We start from the raw sequence: 21,055 nt of genomic DNA, 5'->3' as shown, positions 1-21,055 counted from the left end.
AAGCGATGACAAATTGTTAAAGTTAACGGCAGTATAAATCAGTCTTTTGGCTTTCTGCTGAAACAGAGGTATAGAGATTGCAGTCGAAGACGAAGAGACAAAACTGCGCCTTGAACTGCGATGCTTGTAGCGTTTTGGACGCAATATACCTATTATTTTGAAAAAGTTCTTGAGTGTCTTTCGGCAAATAATAGTTCCGTTTTAAATTCAGTAGCTGCTGTGCAGTGTACCTTAAAGTCATGACGGGACCCAACATCCACAGTAGCCTAAAAATGATGTCAATCCTGGGCAAGGTGACAGGGTAGACTACACCATAGGACGCTCACAGATAATAACAGCAGTCCAAAGTTTAAAAGGTAATCCCACATCGCCAGAAAGAACATATAAAATGGTGCTCTGATATAAAACTTAAAACTTCGAGGCTCTGAAAATCCACGCTACCAGTAAAATAAATAAATAAATAAACATTTTAACGGTGAGCGGAGCGGCAGCCAGACGTGCCAGCGTTCCCTATCAACCAGAAAATAGGGTAAACATCCACAACGAACTGGCACAGGACAGAAAACAAAGCAAGGTTAAATATGGATGGAAGTAAAGAGTGTAACAAGGGAAAGCAGGTGAGTCAAATTAACTGATAACAATGTAACAAGGGGGCGTGGCCAAGACCAGAGACTGGAGAGCACATGGTGCTCACACCAAACACAATAGACGAAACTAGGGTTGGAAACTGAGAATCGGTTCTTGTTCAGAACCAGTTCCATTCTTTAAAAAATACTGGAATCGTATGATCTTCATGACTTTTGGTTCCGTTAACGGTTCTCAAGTGTGGAATTTTCCACCGATTTGTCTGGAACACTGTCCCCAAATACTCTGAAAGTGTTTCCAGCAGCACATCTCTGCAAAAGCGCTGCCCTCTACTGACTCTACATTATAAAAACAAACAGTTTTACCAGTGTATTTTATTCCCAATGGAACGAGTCTCAAGCCGGCTCTATTTCGATTTCCAAAATAATTATTCAAAGGAGCCAGTTTTTTTAAACAACAGTGCAAAACATATGGTTCACCAGGCCCGTCGACGGCCATGGGGAACTGAACAGGCTCATCGATGGCCACGGGGAACTGGACAGGCCCGTCGACGGCCACCTGGCAGTCATTAACCAGCTCCGCCACCTCCTGGCGGTCAGCAACCGGCTCCTCCACCTCCTGGCATTCAGCAGCGGGCCCCTCCGCCTCCTGGGGGTCAGCAAACGGCTCCTCCGCCTACTGGGGGTCAGCAAACGGCTCCTCCATCTCCTGGCAGTCAACTGTGGGCCCCTCCGCCTCCAAGCAGTAAGCAGAGGGCCCCTCCACCTCCTGCAGTCGGCAAGAAAAGAGCCGGTACCGTTCTTCCTCCTCCTTCGTCTCTCTTCAAACGAGTCATCGGAGGGCTGGGGATCTGGCTAACCAAGGGTGGGATGGTGGGATAGTCTACCTGGGGGAGCTCCTCTCGGAATGGGAGTTCAGACTCCCCATGATGGAAAATGTGGTAGACAATGTCCCAAAACTCCAGATGCCCCAGATTCCCCATCTCCCACTGGCTAAGAGGCTGATTGAGGCAGGTGTTAAAAACCTCTTAAGGTCAGCCTTAGTATAATCCAGCTCGTCCACTGTGATAAGAAAATTGCAGGCAAGGTCCCTCTCCTTAGCCTTCCCCTGATTGACCTTGCGGAGGTGAACGAGTTGGGCCATATGTAGCTGGATGGAATACTCAGTAGTGGGAGATGGAAAAAGGAAAATGCCCATCCTTACCGCTGAATCCTCTGTTGGCCAGTTCGTTCTGTCAGGATGGGCTGGATAGAGAGAAGATGAGGACTCAAATGCAGCGAGTTGAATGGGCTTCATTTATTTATGAACTGATGCCAACTCCAACTATATGACATTGGTTACTACATATGCCACTGCCTGAAACTTGGATTTAGGATGAACCGCACCGAACCTCACCGAAATGACCAGCCGGTTGAACTGCATCACCTTTGTCTATTGATTGACTACACTCTTGAAATGGAGTACATAGACTATCATTTAATTGCCAACAAAAGCCTTCATCTGCCAACTAACAAAGAACAATGCATATATGTGAATTTCTGCAGTTAATCCAGGATGAACTTCAAAGACATTAGTCATTAAGTAAAAATATTATTATCTTTTTTTAAACACTGGACAGTAATTAAAAAAAATTTAAACCATGACTTGCACTGCACACGACTAATATTGGCATTATATTCATGCTGTTTAGCCAGAGGGGAACTGGCTCCCACAGTGAGCCTGGTTTCTCCCAGGGTTATTTTTCTTCATTAAACAACATCTTATGGAGTTTTGTGTTCCTTGCCACAAACGCCTTCAGCATGCTCACATGAGATCTAAATTAAATTATTTAATTATGAAATTTGTATACACAATTTACAATCATATTTAATCAAACTGCACAATGATCACTCTAAGGCTTTATAGATATTACAGTTTAATTTTTGTTAATGCATGATTTCCTGTAAAGCTGCTTTGAAGCAATGTGTGTTGTGAAAAGCACTATACAAATATAAATAACTTGACTTGCTGAACACAAACGATATTTCATATACGATATAAAAATATCTCAGCTCTGTAGCTCCATAAAAGCCAAGTGAATTGTGACCAGAACTTTGAAGGTCCAAAATGCAGTATAAAAGTAATCAAAGTCTTTTTTAACTGTAAATTTACACTTTCACTTTCATATTCAGCCACCTCCTAGTTTGGGGCTGGTCAAAGCAGGAGACTGAAAATAAAAAAGGATTAAATATTGATCTGTTTCTCAACCACACCTATTATATTGCTTCTGAAGACATGGATTTAACCACTGGAGTCATATGGATTACTTTTATGACTCCTCTATGTCATTGTTAATGTAATGTAAAATACCCATACATCATTGCACAAGAATATAAAGACAAGTTGGCTGTAAACAAGAGAATGAGATGTTCACATACACTTTAGCCTATAAGTTCACTAAAAGTGTTCTAAAGTCAATCTTCACCTTTAATTGCTCTGCGCTTTCCTCAATGTGATGTAAGGCATTCCAACCCCTTGGGGGCACAAGATTGAAGGAATTATTTTGAAAGGAGTTTATTTGAAATTTGAGTACTTTGTGGCTATGAGGAAAATGTTTTTCAACATTTTCTCTGATGTAAAATTTCATCTAATGCTCCCAATCACCTAGTCTTGGTGATTTGCCATGATGAAATCCCTTTGACATCACTAACTTTTTCACAGACAAAGAGGGAAATCTGGGTTAAGCTAGCTGTTTCTATTCAGCAGTGGAGCAACTGCGCCACTACTGAGTCTTCAGTGATATGGAAAATTAGTTGTGAGCATGCAGTCTAAATTGAAATTTAGACTAAATATTCTTATAAGCCAGTTATTTTTAATGAATCAGTCCTTTAAGTTACAAACTATGCTTTTCTTTTGGGGGGAAAATGAATGAGCAATATGCATTAATAAAATATATTTATTTTTTATATTAGCAAATACATTTGCACTTAGCCGGAGCTTACACAGAAACCAATACTGACGATATTAGGGTAATGCGCCTATTTAAACTCTGAGCCTACGTAAATGCTATCACATTTTTATCATTTAACATGTTACTGTTTAGAAAAAACTAATGGTTAATAAAGTTTGGCCTTTTATAAAATGCTCTCTGCCTGTGTTCAGAAATTTAACACACATACTGGTCTGACAAGCTTCTGAGTGTCTTACAGCATGCATTGTCTTTTAACCATAAAAACAGATCCTCGTCCATTGGTTTGCATGACACCAACAAGATACAAATATCAATAGAGAAGAATTCAGAGATAAGAACCAAAATATTACAGGTATTGCCACACTCTGCTTTGCTTTCAAAAGCACATATGCCATGATTTCTCCTACTATCATCCAACACCTCAATGAAACACATCCACAGCACCCTTCAGTGGACTCAATTTTAACTGGGGGATTTGTTAAAAGAGATTAACTTGGAAAGTACAGTATAATTTAGCACTACTCCTGGCAGGCAAATGCGCAAAGGAAAATTTTTTAATAGTCCACTTGCTGGTGCACAAAGATTACTCCATTAGTTGATTACTTGTGACATCCATACTTTCTTCTTGTGCAACTCAAAATGAATGTAGAAACCGTTGCTGTAATATGTGTACTAGCACAACCCCAATTCCAAAAAAGCTGGTACAATGTGAAAAATGCTAATAAAAACAAAAAGGAGTGATTTGTAAATTAAATTCACCCTTTGCTATATTGAAAGCACCACAACTACACATTATATGATGTTTTACCTAGTGAATTGCATTGTTTACTTTGAAAATGTACAGTCATTTCAAACCAGTTGATTGCAACACGCTTCAAAAAGGTTGGGACAGGGGCAATTTAAGACTAATAACAATTGGACTAGTTGAATTACAAGGCGATGTGAAAGAGATGTTAAACAGGTGAGGCAATTGTGTCATAGTACTATATACTGGTATAAGGAGCCTCAAAAACAGCCTAGTCCATCAAGAGCAAGGATTGTTCAAGACTTGTCAATTTGCAAAGAGATGCTTCAGCAAATAATGCAGCACTTTGAGAACAACGTTTCCCAAAGACACATTGGAAGGATTTGGGGCGTTTCACCATCTATAGAGCTCAATATAGTAAAAAAGGACACTGTAATGGATATCATGAACATGGGCTTGGGATAACTTTAGTAAACCTTTGTTAGTCAACACCATTCACCACTGCATCCACAGATGCAAGTTAAGACTTTACTATGTAACAATAGAGCAATAGTATTAGAACAAATGGTGATGTTTCACAGTGGAAAACACTCGACAAACCCAACTTTTTTGGAGTGAGTTGCAATCAACTGAATTAAAATTACTGTACATTAAAAAAAAAAAAACAACAACTATCAAATGTAGTTGTAGTGCTTTCAATAAAGCAAAGGGTGAATATAATTTACAAAACTCATTTTTGTTTTATTAGCATTTTTCATACTGTTCCAACTTTTTCAAAATTAGGGTTGTACTAGTGTACTAGAAAGGAAATGTTGGGACAGTATCAAGGAATGCCAATGCCACAAGCTAAATTCGAACACACTTTTCAGCACAGTTCTATGTTTCACGGCCTATGCGCTAACCCTTATGACACGGCTCATTGCTTTGCTGTTATTTAACAATAAAAGCAGTAGATCAATGGAAAGTTTCAGAGGAACAATAACTGACCTTCTACTTTGATCTGGTTCCTTGAGCATGAGGGGCAAGGCAGGATGCTGAACTCTTCCGCTTGGTGCATGGAATAGTCTGTGCTGGCCACCACGATCCTATCACCAAACGTCCAGCCGTGAGGTTTGTCTGTCAGCTCCAGAATACTGCAGTTAGACAGGGTGTCTATGGAGATGGAAGCCTGTGGACGCACTGTTGATGAACACATAAACACACAAGAGCACCTACAGTACATTTAGAAGGCATATACTGTATGTTCAATAACTGTGATTATTAAATTAATTGTGTTAATCTAATCTTATCTAAGATCTATAAAGATGCATGACTGTTTGCAGATTCAGTTGGTTTACTCGAACACTGAATATACAGAACAAAACAAAAACAGAACAAAAAAGCATTATCGAAACTTAGTTCCAATTTAAAAATGTATAAATCTCATTATATTAGATAACCAAATATGAAACAAAGTGGTATTTATTTTTAAGAAAGATAGCACACTTTTCAAGAAAAACAGGTCACAAAAGGTGAGGATTTATTAGATTTAAAATTCTTAAAACAATAGATATACTGTTCAGTTGTATTTCTATCTGTTTGCCAATCATTAGTTAAACATGCCTATAAATGTAATGAACTACACATGTGGTTACTCTACTAGGACAACTGTGTGAAGCTGACTTCATTTAGCCACTAAAATCACTTTAAATCCAGTTGGTTAAAGGAATATTCTGGGTTTAATACAAGTTAAGCTCAATCAGAAGCATTTGTGGCATAAAAATACAAAAATCACAAAAATACATTTGGACTCATCCCTTTTTCTTTATAAAAGAGGAAAACTCGAGGTCAAGGTAAGGCACTTACAATGGAAGTAAATGGGGCCAATTTTTGGAGGGTTTAAATGGCAGAAATGTGAATGCTTATAATTTTATAAAAGCACTTACATTCATTCTTCTGTTAAAACTCATGTTTTATTTGAGCTGTAAAGTTGTTTTTATTGCCATTTTTACAGTCATGTTGTACAATTGGCTATAATTTTACACTTATATACGATTCACTTCCATTGTAATTTTGTCAAAATGAATTATTGTGGTAATCAATATTATGGCACAAAGGCTGTTTATTGAGCTTAACTTGTATTGAACCCAGACTATTCCTTCAAAAAGTAATAGCAACTACAGCTCAAGGTGAAGTTAGTGAAAAAAGAGGTCTAGCATCATTCGTTTGCAGATGCTACTAGGTTTTATATTTTGTATTATATGTAATGACATTCAGACCTTTTTAAGTGGGACTTACATGTCCAAATATATTTTGGAATCATTGTAGGCCTATACGTGTAAAACAAAATATTATAAAATACAACAGCATCCATAACATCGGAAATCATGTTACTTGCTTACAATGCTTTTGCAATAAAGCTATCATGTCGCAATAAATTATATTACATAACATACTAAGAAGCATGGACAGCAGAATGAATGGCAGTTTGTTGAAAAAAGTTCCACACTGCAATCAGCGTTTGAATCTATCATGTGAAAGCAAGTCAGCAACAATACCAAAACCGGACTATTGTTTGTCAGTAAATGATGGGGAAAGACCTTCTCATTGCCACGTTTATTTATAAATCAAAACCAGATGTCATGTGTTCTCTTTTCATGGTGGAATATAATTAATCAATGGTGCAAACGTCAATGAGAAAACCACCAGAGGACTGCTGAGGGCTAATGGCAAGAATCGTTTATAGATTAAGAGCAATACATGGTAGAATTCTGACTTGCAATTAGTTGGGGTAACGTCCATGCTACTTGGTAGCATTTTAGCAATGAATATGGATCATTCTGGACTGATTTGGAATGCAGACAGGGGCTTAGATTCTAACTCATTTCAATCAGTAAACAAGTTGTTTACTATGATGCACTATGATCCATTTTAGGTAAATACAATCTTGCAACATGTGGCTACAAACTTCAACACAGGGATTTTTTTGACCTCCAAGTTCTGGTAAAATGAATAACAGTAAGAGCACAATATGCAGCACTTTGTGGATTTGTATCTGTAATCTTTGTGAGCAGTTTAATTTGATTGACAATAAAATCTCAGTTTTGGTGCACTCCTGCACTTCACAAAGATTATGTTTAGAGGACAAAAATCAATGTGAAAAATTACAACGTAGAGTGGGAAGTGTATTTTTGAAGCTTTCTCGTCCACTTTGTCTAAATATAGACCGCAAAATGCACACTTTATTTGACAAGTGCAAGAGCTCAAGTTGTTTGTAAACATTTATCAGAAATGGTCTGTGCGGGTTGAAATGGAAGTCATCAAAAATCCCTTTTTAAGGGCATTACAGCTTTTCCTCACAATTAAAAATAAAAAAGTAATTCTGACAGAAACTCAAAATTAGTGAAAAGACTCTTTGCCATGGTGTTAAAGTCAAAGTGAAATGCTATTCACAACCCATTTTACTTTAGTAATTGGACATACTTCGAAGTGAAACAGTATATAGGGCAGAATCTGGATTATATTTAGTCTCTCAAGAAATGATTAGACTAAAAACATTGTGAGTGTTACATACCGGAATGGAGTCGGATAGTTGGAGCTGAGGGGTTGTAAAAGTACGAGGGTTTCGTGAAATCAGCCAAAAAAAGGAAAGTCGTTTCAGAGGCCGAGCAAGTGATTACATGTATTACATTATATTATTACATTACAAGTGGTTATAAAGAAAAACTTATTTTTTATTTTCAAAAATATGTGCACAGATGAATCATGTACATTAAACCTGAATCCTACTATAAGGAAGTAAATAGGGTTAATTTTGATTTTTCAAACTCTAATAAAGTCCTCTGTGAGGCATTGGGTGAGATAAGGTTAAGATTAAGGTAAGCCATGAACCTCGGAGATTTAAATCCAAGCTAAATTATTCGAAACAGATCTTTTAATCCATGTGATATTAGGATCTATATTTATAAAACTGGATTCCTTGGGTTGCTGTGTTATGAACTCTAAAAATTCCCCAAATGTTTGTTGTTGTGTGAAAATGATGGAATGCGGCCGCGTCATGTGACCCTGTGCCTACAAAAGCCCAGAGGTGTGCATAGTGGTAAATTCTCAAACCTTAAAGGGTTTTTTCACCCCAAGAATTTAAACTATGCCATCATTTACTCACCCTCCTGTTGTTCCAAACCCGTATGATTTTCTTTCTTATTTGGAATGCACTGTGAACTCTGCATACTGTTCTTTTCTATACAAATTTTATTTAAGATATAAGTTATTATTCAGTTGCATTTGGCATCCTAGATGTCAAACCTTGCACACTGCATCTTAAAGGGAGAGTTCATCCAAAAATGAAAGTCTCTCATCGTTACTCAACCTCATGTTATCACAGGAGTATGACTTTCTTTCTTCTGCAGAACAAAAATTTAGATTTTTAGAAGAATATCTCATCTCTGTAGGTCCACACTCTGCAAGTAAATGGTGCCCAGAAATTTGTAGTGCCAAAAATCACATAAATGTAATTTAAAAGTAACCCATATGAATCCAGTGGTTAAAGTCATGTCTTCAGAAGCGATATGATAAACAGATCAATATTTAAGTTTTTACTATAAATCTCCAATTTCACATTCTTCTTCTATTGTTTAAGGTGATTCACATTCTTCATCTTCTTCACCTACTGTGCAGAAATTATTTAATTATTGATCTGTTTCTCACCCACACCTATCATCACTACAGAAGACATGGATTTAACCACTGGCATCATTTTATATATATATATATCTGGTGCTGCCTTTATGTGCTTTTTGGAGCTTCAAAGTTCTGGCCACCATTCACTTGCATTGAATGGATCAACAGACCTGAGATATTCTTCTAAAAATCTTCCTTTGTGTTCAGCTGAAGAAAGAAAGTCATACATATCTGCGATGCCATGAGGGAGAGTAAATAATGAACTATTCCTTTAAAGCACCAAGGTTGAATATGAGAAAGTGCAAATGAGATTTGTGAGCTACGGTGCAGGGAATTTATTTCTCTGGTAATTTCAGTCTGTTTCACACACAAACCTATTTCATGACTTCAAAAGACTTGGAATATAGCCCATGAGTCACATGGTATACTTCTATGGTACTTTTTGGAAGTCAACAGTGTCCATCCCCATTTACTTTCATTGTTTGGAAAAGAGCAGCGTGATCATTCTGCCAAACTTCTCCTTTTTTGTTCCCCAGAAAAAATAAGTCATGTGTGGTTAGAACAGGATAAGGGGGAGTAAAAGATGGCAGAATTTTCTTTTTGGGTGAACAATCCCTTTAAACTGTACTGTAAATATGCACACATTGCTAACATGGATAATTGTATTCTGCGAAGTGTTTCTCTGGAAGAAAATAGCAGATTGCTTTAAACCTACCAAGTTTGCTGCACAGGAAACGCACATGGTAGTTGTGGCAAATCTTGTCCACTTGGTCTTTGTTGAGGCACACAAAGCCGTAGTTTCTGTCAAACTTGGAGAAAACTTCTCCTGTAATGTTGGCAGGGATGCCGTCAAGAGTTTCTGCCTGAAGGCAAAGAAGGACAGTTTTAAATACAGTTACAGGAATAGTTCGCACCAAAAATGAAAAATCTCTCATCATTTACTCACCCTCTAAGCCATCCCAGATATCCATGACTTACTTTCTTCTGCAGCAGCACACAAATGAAGATTTTTAGAAGAGTATTGCAGCTCTGTAGGTCCATACAATATAAGTGAAACAAGTGGTTAAATCCATGTCTTCTGAAGTGATATTATAGGTGTGGGTGAAAAACAGAGCAATATTTAAGTAAATTTTTGCTAGAAATTCTTCTCCCTGCCCAATAGGGGGTGTATGCATGAAGAATGTGAATCACCAAAACACAAGAAGAAGAATGTGAAAGTTAATGTGGAGACTGATTGAGCAGGGAAGAGCATTTATAATAAATTTATAGTAAAAAGACTTAAATATTGATCTGTTTCTCGCCCACACCTATCAAATCGCTTCTTGAGACATTGATTTAACCACTGGAGTCTTAGGGATTACTTTTATGCTGACTTGTGTGACTTTTGGAGCTTCAAAATGTTGGCACCCATTCACTTGCATTGTATGGATTTTTCTTCTAAAAATCTTAATTTGTGTTCTGCTGAAGAAAGAAAGTCATACACATCTGGGACGGCATGAGAGTAAATAATGAGAGAATTTTCATTTTTGGGTGAACTATTCCTTTAATGTCAAAGCTTGTATGGATTTGATTTATTGAGAGATACATGCTATATTGGTGAACATTTCTACCAATATTAGTCATTTTTTTCATTAATGGCATTGGTTTTGGTATTAGCGGCAATAATGGAAGCAGTGTGCTTTTCCAGTGTGGCGAATGAACAAAGTAAATCAGCAGGGATTTTTTTTACTTAGTTTTAAAAATAACCACATACTGTAATATAAATATAACTACAATAATGTAGTATACTGCTGTTTGAAAAATGAATGGCTGCAAAATATATTCTGTTTCACATACCTTTCTTAAAAAACAGTTCTGTATAATTAGCAGTTTTCAGTAAATAGTAAGCTGGTATTCACTTCCGAACATAACCTATGTAAACACACAAGTATGCTTACCTCAATATCTAAGGGGTTACTGCACACACGGTCTGGAAAAGCTTTGTGGAGGTCAGACAGTTTCTCCCAGTCCCCTGAACCCCTCTCGTCATCACGGTTAAACCACTCTGTCCACTCAGCCTCTAATCACACACACACAAACACACACATTAAAGCACAAGAATGCTGCAGACAGGCTCTGTAGATATTAGTCTCATTTACATCTTTAATCTTCCTGTTTTGCAATTCTGCCTGTCAAAGCGTATTTATGCAGAGATAATTGCAGTTCATCCTCCCTGTTTTCCTGCCTGCACATCTAAACCTCCTTGGAATTCAGCCTACTTTTGTTGCACTTTATTCAAATCAAACAAAATAAAACAACACCGTTACAAGCCATGCAAATGAAAGAAATTCAACTTAAATTTCTGCTATGACCACGATAAATCTGAACAAGTGTTCACGCTCTACGGGGGATGCTTGAACATTATTAGAGGCTACAATAAATTAAAAAGAGCTCTTAGAATCCACTCCAACTGTGTGGTAGAGCATTTACCGTGGATTTTAACATGGGAAATTGGATTGTAAATTGGTGACATACTGTAGTGTGTATTTTGATTTATTGTTTATTGCATACTGTCATACGATTGCACTGTACAGTCACTCAAAATTTGTTTTACAATGTACCATAAAGCATTACTGAAAGGAATATTCCGGGTTTAATTCAAGTTAAGCTCAATCAGCAGCATTTTTGGCATAATATTAATAACCACAAAAATGTATTTCGACTCTTCTCTCTTTTTCTTAAAAAAAGTAACATTTTGGTTACATCGAGGCACTTACAATGGAAGTGAATGGGCCCATTTTTAGAGAGTTTAAAGGCAGACATTACATCGTCATGGCAATGAAGTTGTACAATTGGCTATAACTTTACATAGAAAGGGTTAGTAAGTGATTTTATCACACTAAAATCATGTTTACAAACATATTGTTTATGTCTTGTGGCTATACTTTTTAAATAGTATTTTTTTGCCCCAATCACTTCCATTGTAAGTGTCTCATTGGAACCCAGATTTTAGATATTAGATTTTTTTTAAAGAATAATTAAATTAAACGTTATGCCATAAATGCTGTTGATTGAGCGTAACTTGTATTGAACCCTTAATATTCCTTTAATCTAGTGGTTCTCAACTGGTTTTGCTTCAGGACCCAGATTTTACTTTGAACATCAAGTGGTGACCTAAAATGATAAGTAAATAAAATAAATGCAAAATAACCATGGCCCCCTCCCTGAATATAGCTGGACGTCACTCACAGATTTAAACATGCAAAGTAATGAGGTCATGATGTAACACTACTGTAGTACACTAAACAGTACACTGTTTAAGTATTTTTTTTCATGCACAATATGTACAGTTTTACATACTATATAAAAAGTAGGTATATAGTGTTTACTGCTCCCCATGCAATAAGCAGTAAGCTAAGTAGTCCTTTGCCAAAGATTTGCTACTTGCTATAGCTATTCAGAGGTGGAGGCAAGGCAAGAGCATTTTACTGGACAAAAATTTAGACATGTATATGCCCCAAAGCAGGAGATGATCTACTGGAAGAGAAAGGCTGTACATTTTAAATGCATAAATCTGCTAAAAGTAAGTTTTGTCAACTTTAAGGAGTACGCTAGCAGATGGCCTCAAAGCAAACAGACATGGACTGAAAGCCACAACATTTCAAACTTTATAAATGCCCATTATGTTTCTGGTTTTCCAGAATACATTATGCCTTTCTCCATCTGTGCACCGTAATCATACTGCAAGACTTTAATTGTACATCTAAATTAGTTAATTCTCTGCCTATAATAAGATCTTGCACTCTTGTTAACTAAATTATCACTTTAGTGATGAATAACCAGATGGCAGCATCTGAATGGGGAAGTTTAGATAGATTGTGAAAGTGAGACACTGGTTGAGGATATACAGGTGGAAGTGTTGGGCTGGTAATTGAGCTGCTGGGACCCGGTGGTGGACAGACAGATGCCATGCAGACATTAGTTAACAGTGCCAAGGATTGTGGGATGCAAGGAATAAAGTGAAGAAATGGGAAGTGGAGATGAACCAAATGTAGAGTGTCACATGCACTTTGCATCCTGATTAGCTCCATTTACACATCCTACAGGCAAACCTGCTTCATGATTGATTTCAGTTCCTTATTTTGTGTATTTGCACCTTCAACATCATTTACATGAATCCTAACCCTGAGTCTTAACCAGGTGACGTGATATATTTTGCCTCACTTAAAGGAATATTCTGGGTTCAATAGATGTTAAGCTCAATTGACAACATTTGTGGGATAATATTAATTACCACAAAAATACGTTTTACTTGCTCCTCCTTTTCTTTAAAAAAAGAAAAAATCTGGGTTACAGTGAGGTACTTACTGTACAATGGAAGTGAATGGGGACACATTTTTGAATGTTATGATACTCACCGTTTAAAAAGTATAGCCACAATGCAAAGGATATGAGTGCAAACATGATTTAAGGATAAGAAAATCACTTACTAACCGTTTCTGTGTAAAGTTATAGTCAATTTTACAACTTCATTGCCATGACGAAGTTGTCAACAAACTATAAACCCTAAAATAACTGTAAAAATGACCATATAAACAACTTTGCAGCTCAAATAAAACATGAGTTTTAACAGAAGGAATATAAGTGCTTTTATAAAATTTTAAGCTTCACATTTCACTTCCATTGTAAGTTTCTCACTGTAACCTCAATTTTTGCCTTTTTATAAGAAAAGGAGGGAAGAGTCTAATTTCTGTGGTAATCAATATTACGCCACAAATGCTGTCGATTGACCTTAACTATTGAACCCGGAATATTCCTTTAATAAAGCTTCCAGCTGGCAATAAAGATTTTGAACAGAACATTTTATAAAGAAATATGTGTTCTGCAGATTGTGTGTGGGCTTGGTCATTGGCATGTTTTGTAGACATGGTAAGGTGTGTTTGTACCTTGTACCCACTGACTGATTGTTGTGACGGTAAAATGCTCTCCATAACCTGACTGGAACACCCGTGAGCTCCTTGCCTCAGAAGAAGCCTTGGTTCCTGAACACGCATACAGACACACAGAAAAGCTCAACATCAGAAGAGAAGCGGGTCAGCTCTCAGATATTTCCTTTCGCAGTGTTTGTTTTCATTGCAGAGCAAATAAGTGGGCAGAAGAGTCTCACCCTGATAGATAGCGTGATCCTCGACCGCAGACGAGGCATCGCCCTTCACTGTAATAAAACTCCACGGATGCCTAAAGATAAACACACACACACACACACACAAACGCTTAGAGTATGTGAGCAGGGTCCAAAATGCACTTTTAGTGACACTTGCAGAATTCTGTGATTTGAGAGTAGCCTATTTACTGACCATAAGCATATACATATCAGTGGCAATATACATGCAGTATGCATGTCCTGTTTTTTTTTTTTTTTTTTTTTTGACAAAGGCATTATTTAGATTGCATTTAAATACTGTATGTTTAGCAAAAATCACTGATCATTCCATCATAAGCTATAGAACAGGGATAGTCAACTGCACAAATCTGGCCCGCCGATCACGTTTATCGGGCCTCCAAATGATTTAGAAAAAATTGCGTCGCAGTATGAAACATCCGTGCACACGCATCGCAAAATTCAGCGGTGAGTTTAACAACACTCAGCTGCGCGTGCAACCGCATCAGCGGCCATCATAAGCGACCATAGTCCAGTTCCACACTGGAGCATGCGTGTTTAAGGTTAAACAGTTCAATTGCACTGCTCTCCGAAACATGAATCCAGCAACTTTTAGGTGAGCCTATTTAATCACGTCTTGTTCTGTGTTTATGCAAATTGCTTAGCTGCTGGGTGCAGTCAAATCTGGACTTAATGAATATGTTTTTTTTTATTTTCAAAGTAAAGTTCTTCAAAACCAATTTGTTATTTGAAAGTATGAGGTCACGTTTGTTCTTTAGCCAGATCTTTTGAAGGAATTTATGGCCAAACCTTAAAAAATGTCAGTTGAATATTTCAATGGAAATAAATGCTTTGTATTACTAATGATGTTTAATTTTCTTTTTCATGTTAACGTTTCAGATACAATGAAAGTGTTTGCCAGGATAAATATGGGAAAACCCTGTCAAGTTTTCCTCTGGATAATCTGGCCCCTGCAAGAAAGTAGCAGAAGAGCTCATATTTTGGTTCCACATGGAGTTCTGGAGTCACAACAATGAACAAAACGTTTTTGTGGTTCCGTACTTTCTGACCAATGCATTTCCATGTCATATCTAGTCGTTTTCTAGATAACTGGATAATGATTCACTTTGACAGATTCACTAATGAATTATTTAGACTGAAATGACTAAAAAGAACAACTGTCTTAAAGACTGATTTCTTTATGGCTTGCAAACAAGTTTTACTCTACACAAGACCAAAATCTATTTAACTGAAATATTTCAGTGCTGTTTTTATCAATATCCATGTCAGTTAAGATTGTATTAAATTACATGTTTGTTTGGTTTAGTTTTTTCGCAGGCCTAAAAAAAACTAATGTATTCACTCTTATTTTGAGTTTTTCCATGTCAATGGCATTCCCACTAAGGTCAAGTTGTTCAAGGGTGTATAAAAGTCAATGATCATTTGTTTAATAGACTGTTTGAATATGTGATTGATTGATGCCATTTACGTTATTGAGATTCAGATTCTCATCCTTGCATTGGGATTTAAATTAGGACTGTCAATCAATGTTTTTTAAATCAAATTATTTACAATAATTTGTACAATAATATATTATTTTACAATAATATAATTTTATTTGCAGATAAATTAATCAAATGAAATGCTTATCAACATTTTCAGAGAAAGGCCCCCAAATAAAAATCATTTAATATATGAAATGTTTGAAATGTTAAAGCCAAATCATGAGAAAACTGAACTGTTATACTCCTAATTTAAAGCAATATATATATATATATACACTCACCTAAAGGATTATTAGGAACACCTGTTCAATTTCTCATTAATGCAATTATCTAATCAACCAATCACATGGCAGTTGCTTCAATGCATTTAGGGGTGTGGTCCTGGTCAAGACAATCTCCTGAACTCCAAACTGAATGTCAGAATGGGAAAGAAAGGTGATTTAAGCAATTTTGAGCGTGGCATGGTTGTTGGTGCCAGACGGGCCGGTCTGAGTATTTCACAATCTGCTCAGTTACTGGGATTTTCACGCACAACCATTTCTAGGGTTTACAAAGAATGGTGTGAAAAGGGAAAAACATCCAGTATGTGGCAGTCCTGTGGGCGAAAATGCCTTGTTGATGCTAGAGGTCAGAGGAGAATGGGCTGACTGATTCAAGCTGATAGAAGAGCAACTTTGCCTGAAATAACCACTCGTTACAACCGAGGTATGCAGCAAAGCATTTGTGAAGCCACAACATGCACAACCTTGAGGCCGATGGGCTACAACAGCAGAAGACCCCACCGGGTACCACTCATTTCCACTACAAATAGGAAAAAGAGGCTACAATTTGCAAGAGCTCACCAAAATTGGACAGTTGAAGACTGGAAAAATGTTGCCTGGTTTGATGAGTCTCGATTTCTGTTGAGACATTCAGATGGTAGAGTCAGAATTTGGCGTAAACAGAATGAGAACATGGATCCATCATGCCTTGTTACCACTGTGCAGGCTGGTGGTGGTGGTGTAATGGTGTGGGGGATGTTTTCTTGGCACACTTTAGGCCCCTTAGTGCCAATTGGGCATCGTTTAAAAGCCACGGCCTACCTGAGCATTGTTTCTGACCTTGTCCATCCCTTTATGGCCACCATGCACCCATCCTCTGATGGCTACTTCCAGCAGGATAATGCACCATGTCACAAAGCTCGAATCATTTCAAATTGGTTTCTTGAACATGACAATGAGTTCACTGTACTAAAATGGCTCCCACAGTCACCAGATCTCAACCCAATAGAGCATCTTTGGGATGTGGTGGAACGGGAGCTTCGTGCCCTGGATGTGCATCCCACAAATCTCCATCAACTGCAAGATGCTGTCCTATCAATATGGGCCAACATTTCTAAAGAATGCTTTCAGCACCTTGTTGAATCAATGCCACGTAGAATTAAGGCAGTTCTGAAGGCGAAAGGGGGTCAAACACAGTATTAGTATGGTGTTCCTAATAATCCTTTAGGTGAGTGTATATATATAATGCATTTAAAATAATTATTATAATAATAAACAATTAATCAAATCCGAAGCAATCCATTTTGCAATTGAATTCAATCTGTCCAAGGTAGATTTTTTTAAACCTCCATTTGTTTGTTACGTGAAAACCACATAGACAGGGAACAGAAATTCTTAGTTCACATTTTAACTCTTTTGGTCTGAGTCGTTCGTTCTTTTGTCACGTGACAGCCGTATACGCTATGCATTGCTCACACAGGAAAAATAAATGATTAGTTCACCTCCCGAGTCTTCTGGTCTGAGTCGTTCATTCTTTTGTCACGTGACAGCTGTATACGCTATGCACATATGGCTGTTGCGTGACAAAAGAACGAACGACTCAGACAAGAAGATTCCAGAAGTGAACTAATAGTTTCTGTTTCTCATATTTTGGCCTTGGCTGCATTATCAGTTTTACCTTATTGGGACTACAATCTATTGACTATTGAAAATGTAACATTTTAATTTAATTCTGCTCAAATGAATGAAATTACTTGAACAAAGATTCATTCTTTTTGCTGAACGAGACTCAAAGATTAAAGTCAGTAAAATGATCCGATCTTCCCATCACTAAAAATATGTAGCTTTCATTTTTTAATAAGACATTAAATCGACACCCTAATTTAAACCATGCGCTATGTTTTCAAATTCTAAAAATTTACCTATTTTACCAAGCCTCACTCTCTATTTTATTTACTTGCCAAAGCTAATTTTGAATTACAGTTGGCATTTGGAAAGTGTTAATATTGGACCCAGTAAGAAATGTGGGACAAATAATTCAGAAGAAAGAGTGAGAGTGAGAGTGAGAGAGAGAGAGAGAGAGAGAGAGAGAGAGAGAGTATGAGGCAGACAGGAAGTAGCTGTGAATAAGATATCTCTCCTAGACAAACATTACGACTTTCACAGCTGTAAATGATGTTGACTTAAGGTGTGATTGGTGGCTTGCGATTCTGAGGGAGGCCTGGGTAATTTCAACAAAAGAGTTTTCCATCAGCCCCTGCTCGCTTCAGAAAGAACCAGACTGACTGACACATTATCAGGACAATTTTCTTCAAGAGGCGCCACGAATGTGATGATGCAGATATTTGGAAGAAAAAAGCTTTATCTTGATCTATGTATTGCAAACCAAAGAATCCAATTTTGATATTCTGCAAAAATCTGATTTTGAGTTTAAGTTTTTCACATGAATTTTAAAATGTGGCCCATATTACACACTGGTCTGTATAGGCGACACTCCTAAACAGACCTGCATGCATATAACACCCAAACCTGGGACTATTTTATTTTATTAAATGTATAAATTATAATAAAAAATATTACAAATTATAACATAATTATACATTATTATTTACTTTATTTTAAAACTAGAAATAAAATAAAAATTAATTGTAATAAATTAATTTGTTAATTTAAAATATATTTATTTAAATGATCATTTAATAGTATATTTTTTATATCTGTCTATGTAATTTACACCACAAGCCAACTGACCCCACCATGTAATTCATATTTATTTACTCAAGATTTGTTTAAAGATTGAGTATTAAACTATATTTAACGCGACACAAGCATGTCTGACGCAGGTCGTACGGTCTTTACCTCACAAATATTTAATTACCAACGAGGTTAAGGATGTGTCCTTTAAACTGTTACACCGTTTTTACCCAGTCAATCTTTATTTAAGAAACATGCTCTCTGAAATAGATCCACTTTGCTCCTTCTGTAATGCTGTAGATGAATCTGCCCCTCACCTTTTTTGTGAATGTGTCCACACTGTAGTATTTTGGAGAAAATTTTGTTCGTTTGTACGTACCTCTATTTTAACTGTTTTTTCTTTGCTTTATAAAGACGTTTTATTTGGTTGTAAACTGTATTCCAATGATTGACTTGTGATCAATAATATGGTAGTAAACAATACATTGTATTCTAAAGCCGCTTTTTGTATTGTCTTATCAATGATGATCTCTTCTGCTACAAGAATGTAATGCATTTCAATTATCTGAATATGTTTTTATTATATATATATATATATATATATATATATATATATATATATATATATATATAATATGTTTTAATATTTAAAGATAACTATGTATAATTATTTCATCATTATATATTGAATTATTGTTATATGAAGGGCTTTCTCAGCAAATATTTGTATGTGCGATTAATCACAATTAATTAATCGGGACACCATGTAATTAATTTGATAAAAAAATTTAATCGATTGACTGCCCTAAAAGAAATATTAATACATTATATTATTAAAGAATTATAATTTTATAGGAATAATATAAGGAGCTCCATATTAATTAAGTCTAACATCTCTGCATTATGCGACTAGACGTTTTTGCCAAATATAAGTAATGCACACAATTATGATGAATGTCAAGTTATAACACAGGGCACATTTCCACCCTGACTGTTCATACTGAAGCCACAATGCAAAAATTAAGATACATATCCAGATATCCAGATCAGATAAAAATGTATTCAGATAACATTTTTGCAGTTCACACAAAATCATATTTGGGCCACACTCATGTGCAGTCTCTTTCTCTGTCTCCATCTCTCTCTTCGAAATGCCATCGAAGAGGGCAAGGGCAAAAATATGTTCATTGCTTTCGTAAATCTGATTGCAGTAAGAGCACTATATACGGTACATATGAATGTAAATGTAGAATTATTGCCTATTCAAATGTTCTCTACTACATTAGCTGAGCTGTTTTGTATTGTTGTGTGGTTCTGTTTGTATGTGGGAAACATCAGTCATTATGTGAAAACATTTAAATATGAGAGTTTGAAAGTTCTCCCTGGACCACATGGGCAAATGGCTTTCCCAGGAATTGCATTTTGGGCCAATTTTGGATTTGTATCCTGGTGGTTCATTAAACATTTTAATTACTCCAAAGTTGTCATCTGTAACAACTATGCTGCTATTAGTGGCCTAACCACAGCCAAGCTTCACTCATGTGAACAATAACTTATTTTTCATGAGTCAAAGTATTGTCCTAACCGTGGACCACTAATTAATATGGATAATTAATATGCAAACCTCTGGCAAACATTTGCAGTGACGAGTAAGCTCATTTGCATGTGAAAATAATGAGTGGTGAATTTGTGGCAAGTTTCAGGAGAATCAGCTCTCAATTTTTGTAAAGGTTCCTTCACAAAGAGAATGTTGTGAGCCCTTTGATGGTGATGGAGCATCACAACGATGCAGAGGAAGGTGTGCGAATGTGAAGCTCCATCGTGCAACCAAAAATAAACTATTTCTGCAATGCACTCTGACATAGACATTCCTTCACTCATAATTTGCTGAACTGACCTGGCTTTATCCAGGCCCTCAAAATTAAACTAAACTTTCCATGAGAGCTTTCTCTTGTATGTAGGTGCCTTTAGAGTTTATTGGACCTAAACTCTACAGTAGAACTTCAGGAACAGGGTTTGGGGACCACTTATTTAGATGCTGTCGAGTCAGTTTCTGTTTTTGACACATTTCTGTATGTTCTGGAAACACAGCTTCAAAAACCCCTCCTAAGGATTTCATATTTAAGAGTAGACATACTCAAAACACGTTAATTTATTCTGTTAAACTTCGCTTGATAAAAACCAGCGATGTTTTTTGTGGCTGAAGTGAAAGAAAGAGAAATGTCTCTTTCAGCTGGAAATCTCAGCTGGTTCTTCTTCATTCAGCAAGCACCTTTCTTGCAAAGCCACATCCCGTACATTAATTGCAGTTTCCCAAGATAAGATCCCAGTAACCCTGTGTGAATCTCCCCTGCTTGGGAACGTCTGCACTGCTTGCGATGTGAACCTTTCTGTTTTCAGCCTAGAACTGAGACCTGCACCACCCCCTGTCACAGAGCCTTAGATCTCGGCGGGTGGCCATATTTTCATTAATATTAAATTCCTTTTACAAATTTCTTGGCAAAAACCATTTCAATA

The 21,055-nt window shown here is 36.7% G+C and overlaps 1 protein-coding gene across 1 annotated transcript in view; it reads right to left on the bottom strand.

Moving 5' to 3' along the window:
* cemip (cell migration inducing hyaluronidase 1) overlaps positions 1-21,055 on the bottom strand; it is a 177,300-nt gene that overhangs the window by 68,294 nt on the left and 87,951 nt on the right. Inside the window, exons 7-11 of the mRNA XM_052130572.1 lie at positions 14,086-14,156; positions 13,865-13,960; positions 10,877-10,998; positions 9,655-9,802; positions 5,268-5,459 (exon numbers count right to left, since the gene is read on the bottom strand). Coding sequence (XP_051986532.1) covers positions 5,268-5,459; positions 9,655-9,802; positions 10,877-10,998; positions 13,865-13,960; positions 14,086-14,156 — 629 coding nt within the window. The remainder of the gene's footprint in view (positions 1-5,267; positions 5,460-9,654; positions 9,803-10,876; positions 10,999-13,864; positions 13,961-14,085; positions 14,157-21,055) is intronic.

This window comes from Xyrauchen texanus, chromosome 1 (genome assembly GCF_025860055.1).
Source record: "Xyrauchen texanus isolate HMW12.3.18 chromosome 1, RBS_HiC_50CHRs, whole genome shotgun sequence".
Taxonomy (NCBI): Eukaryota; Metazoa; Chordata; class Actinopteri; order Cypriniformes; family Catostomidae; genus Xyrauchen; species Xyrauchen texanus.
This window is presented reverse-complemented; position numbering and strand designations above follow the sequence as displayed.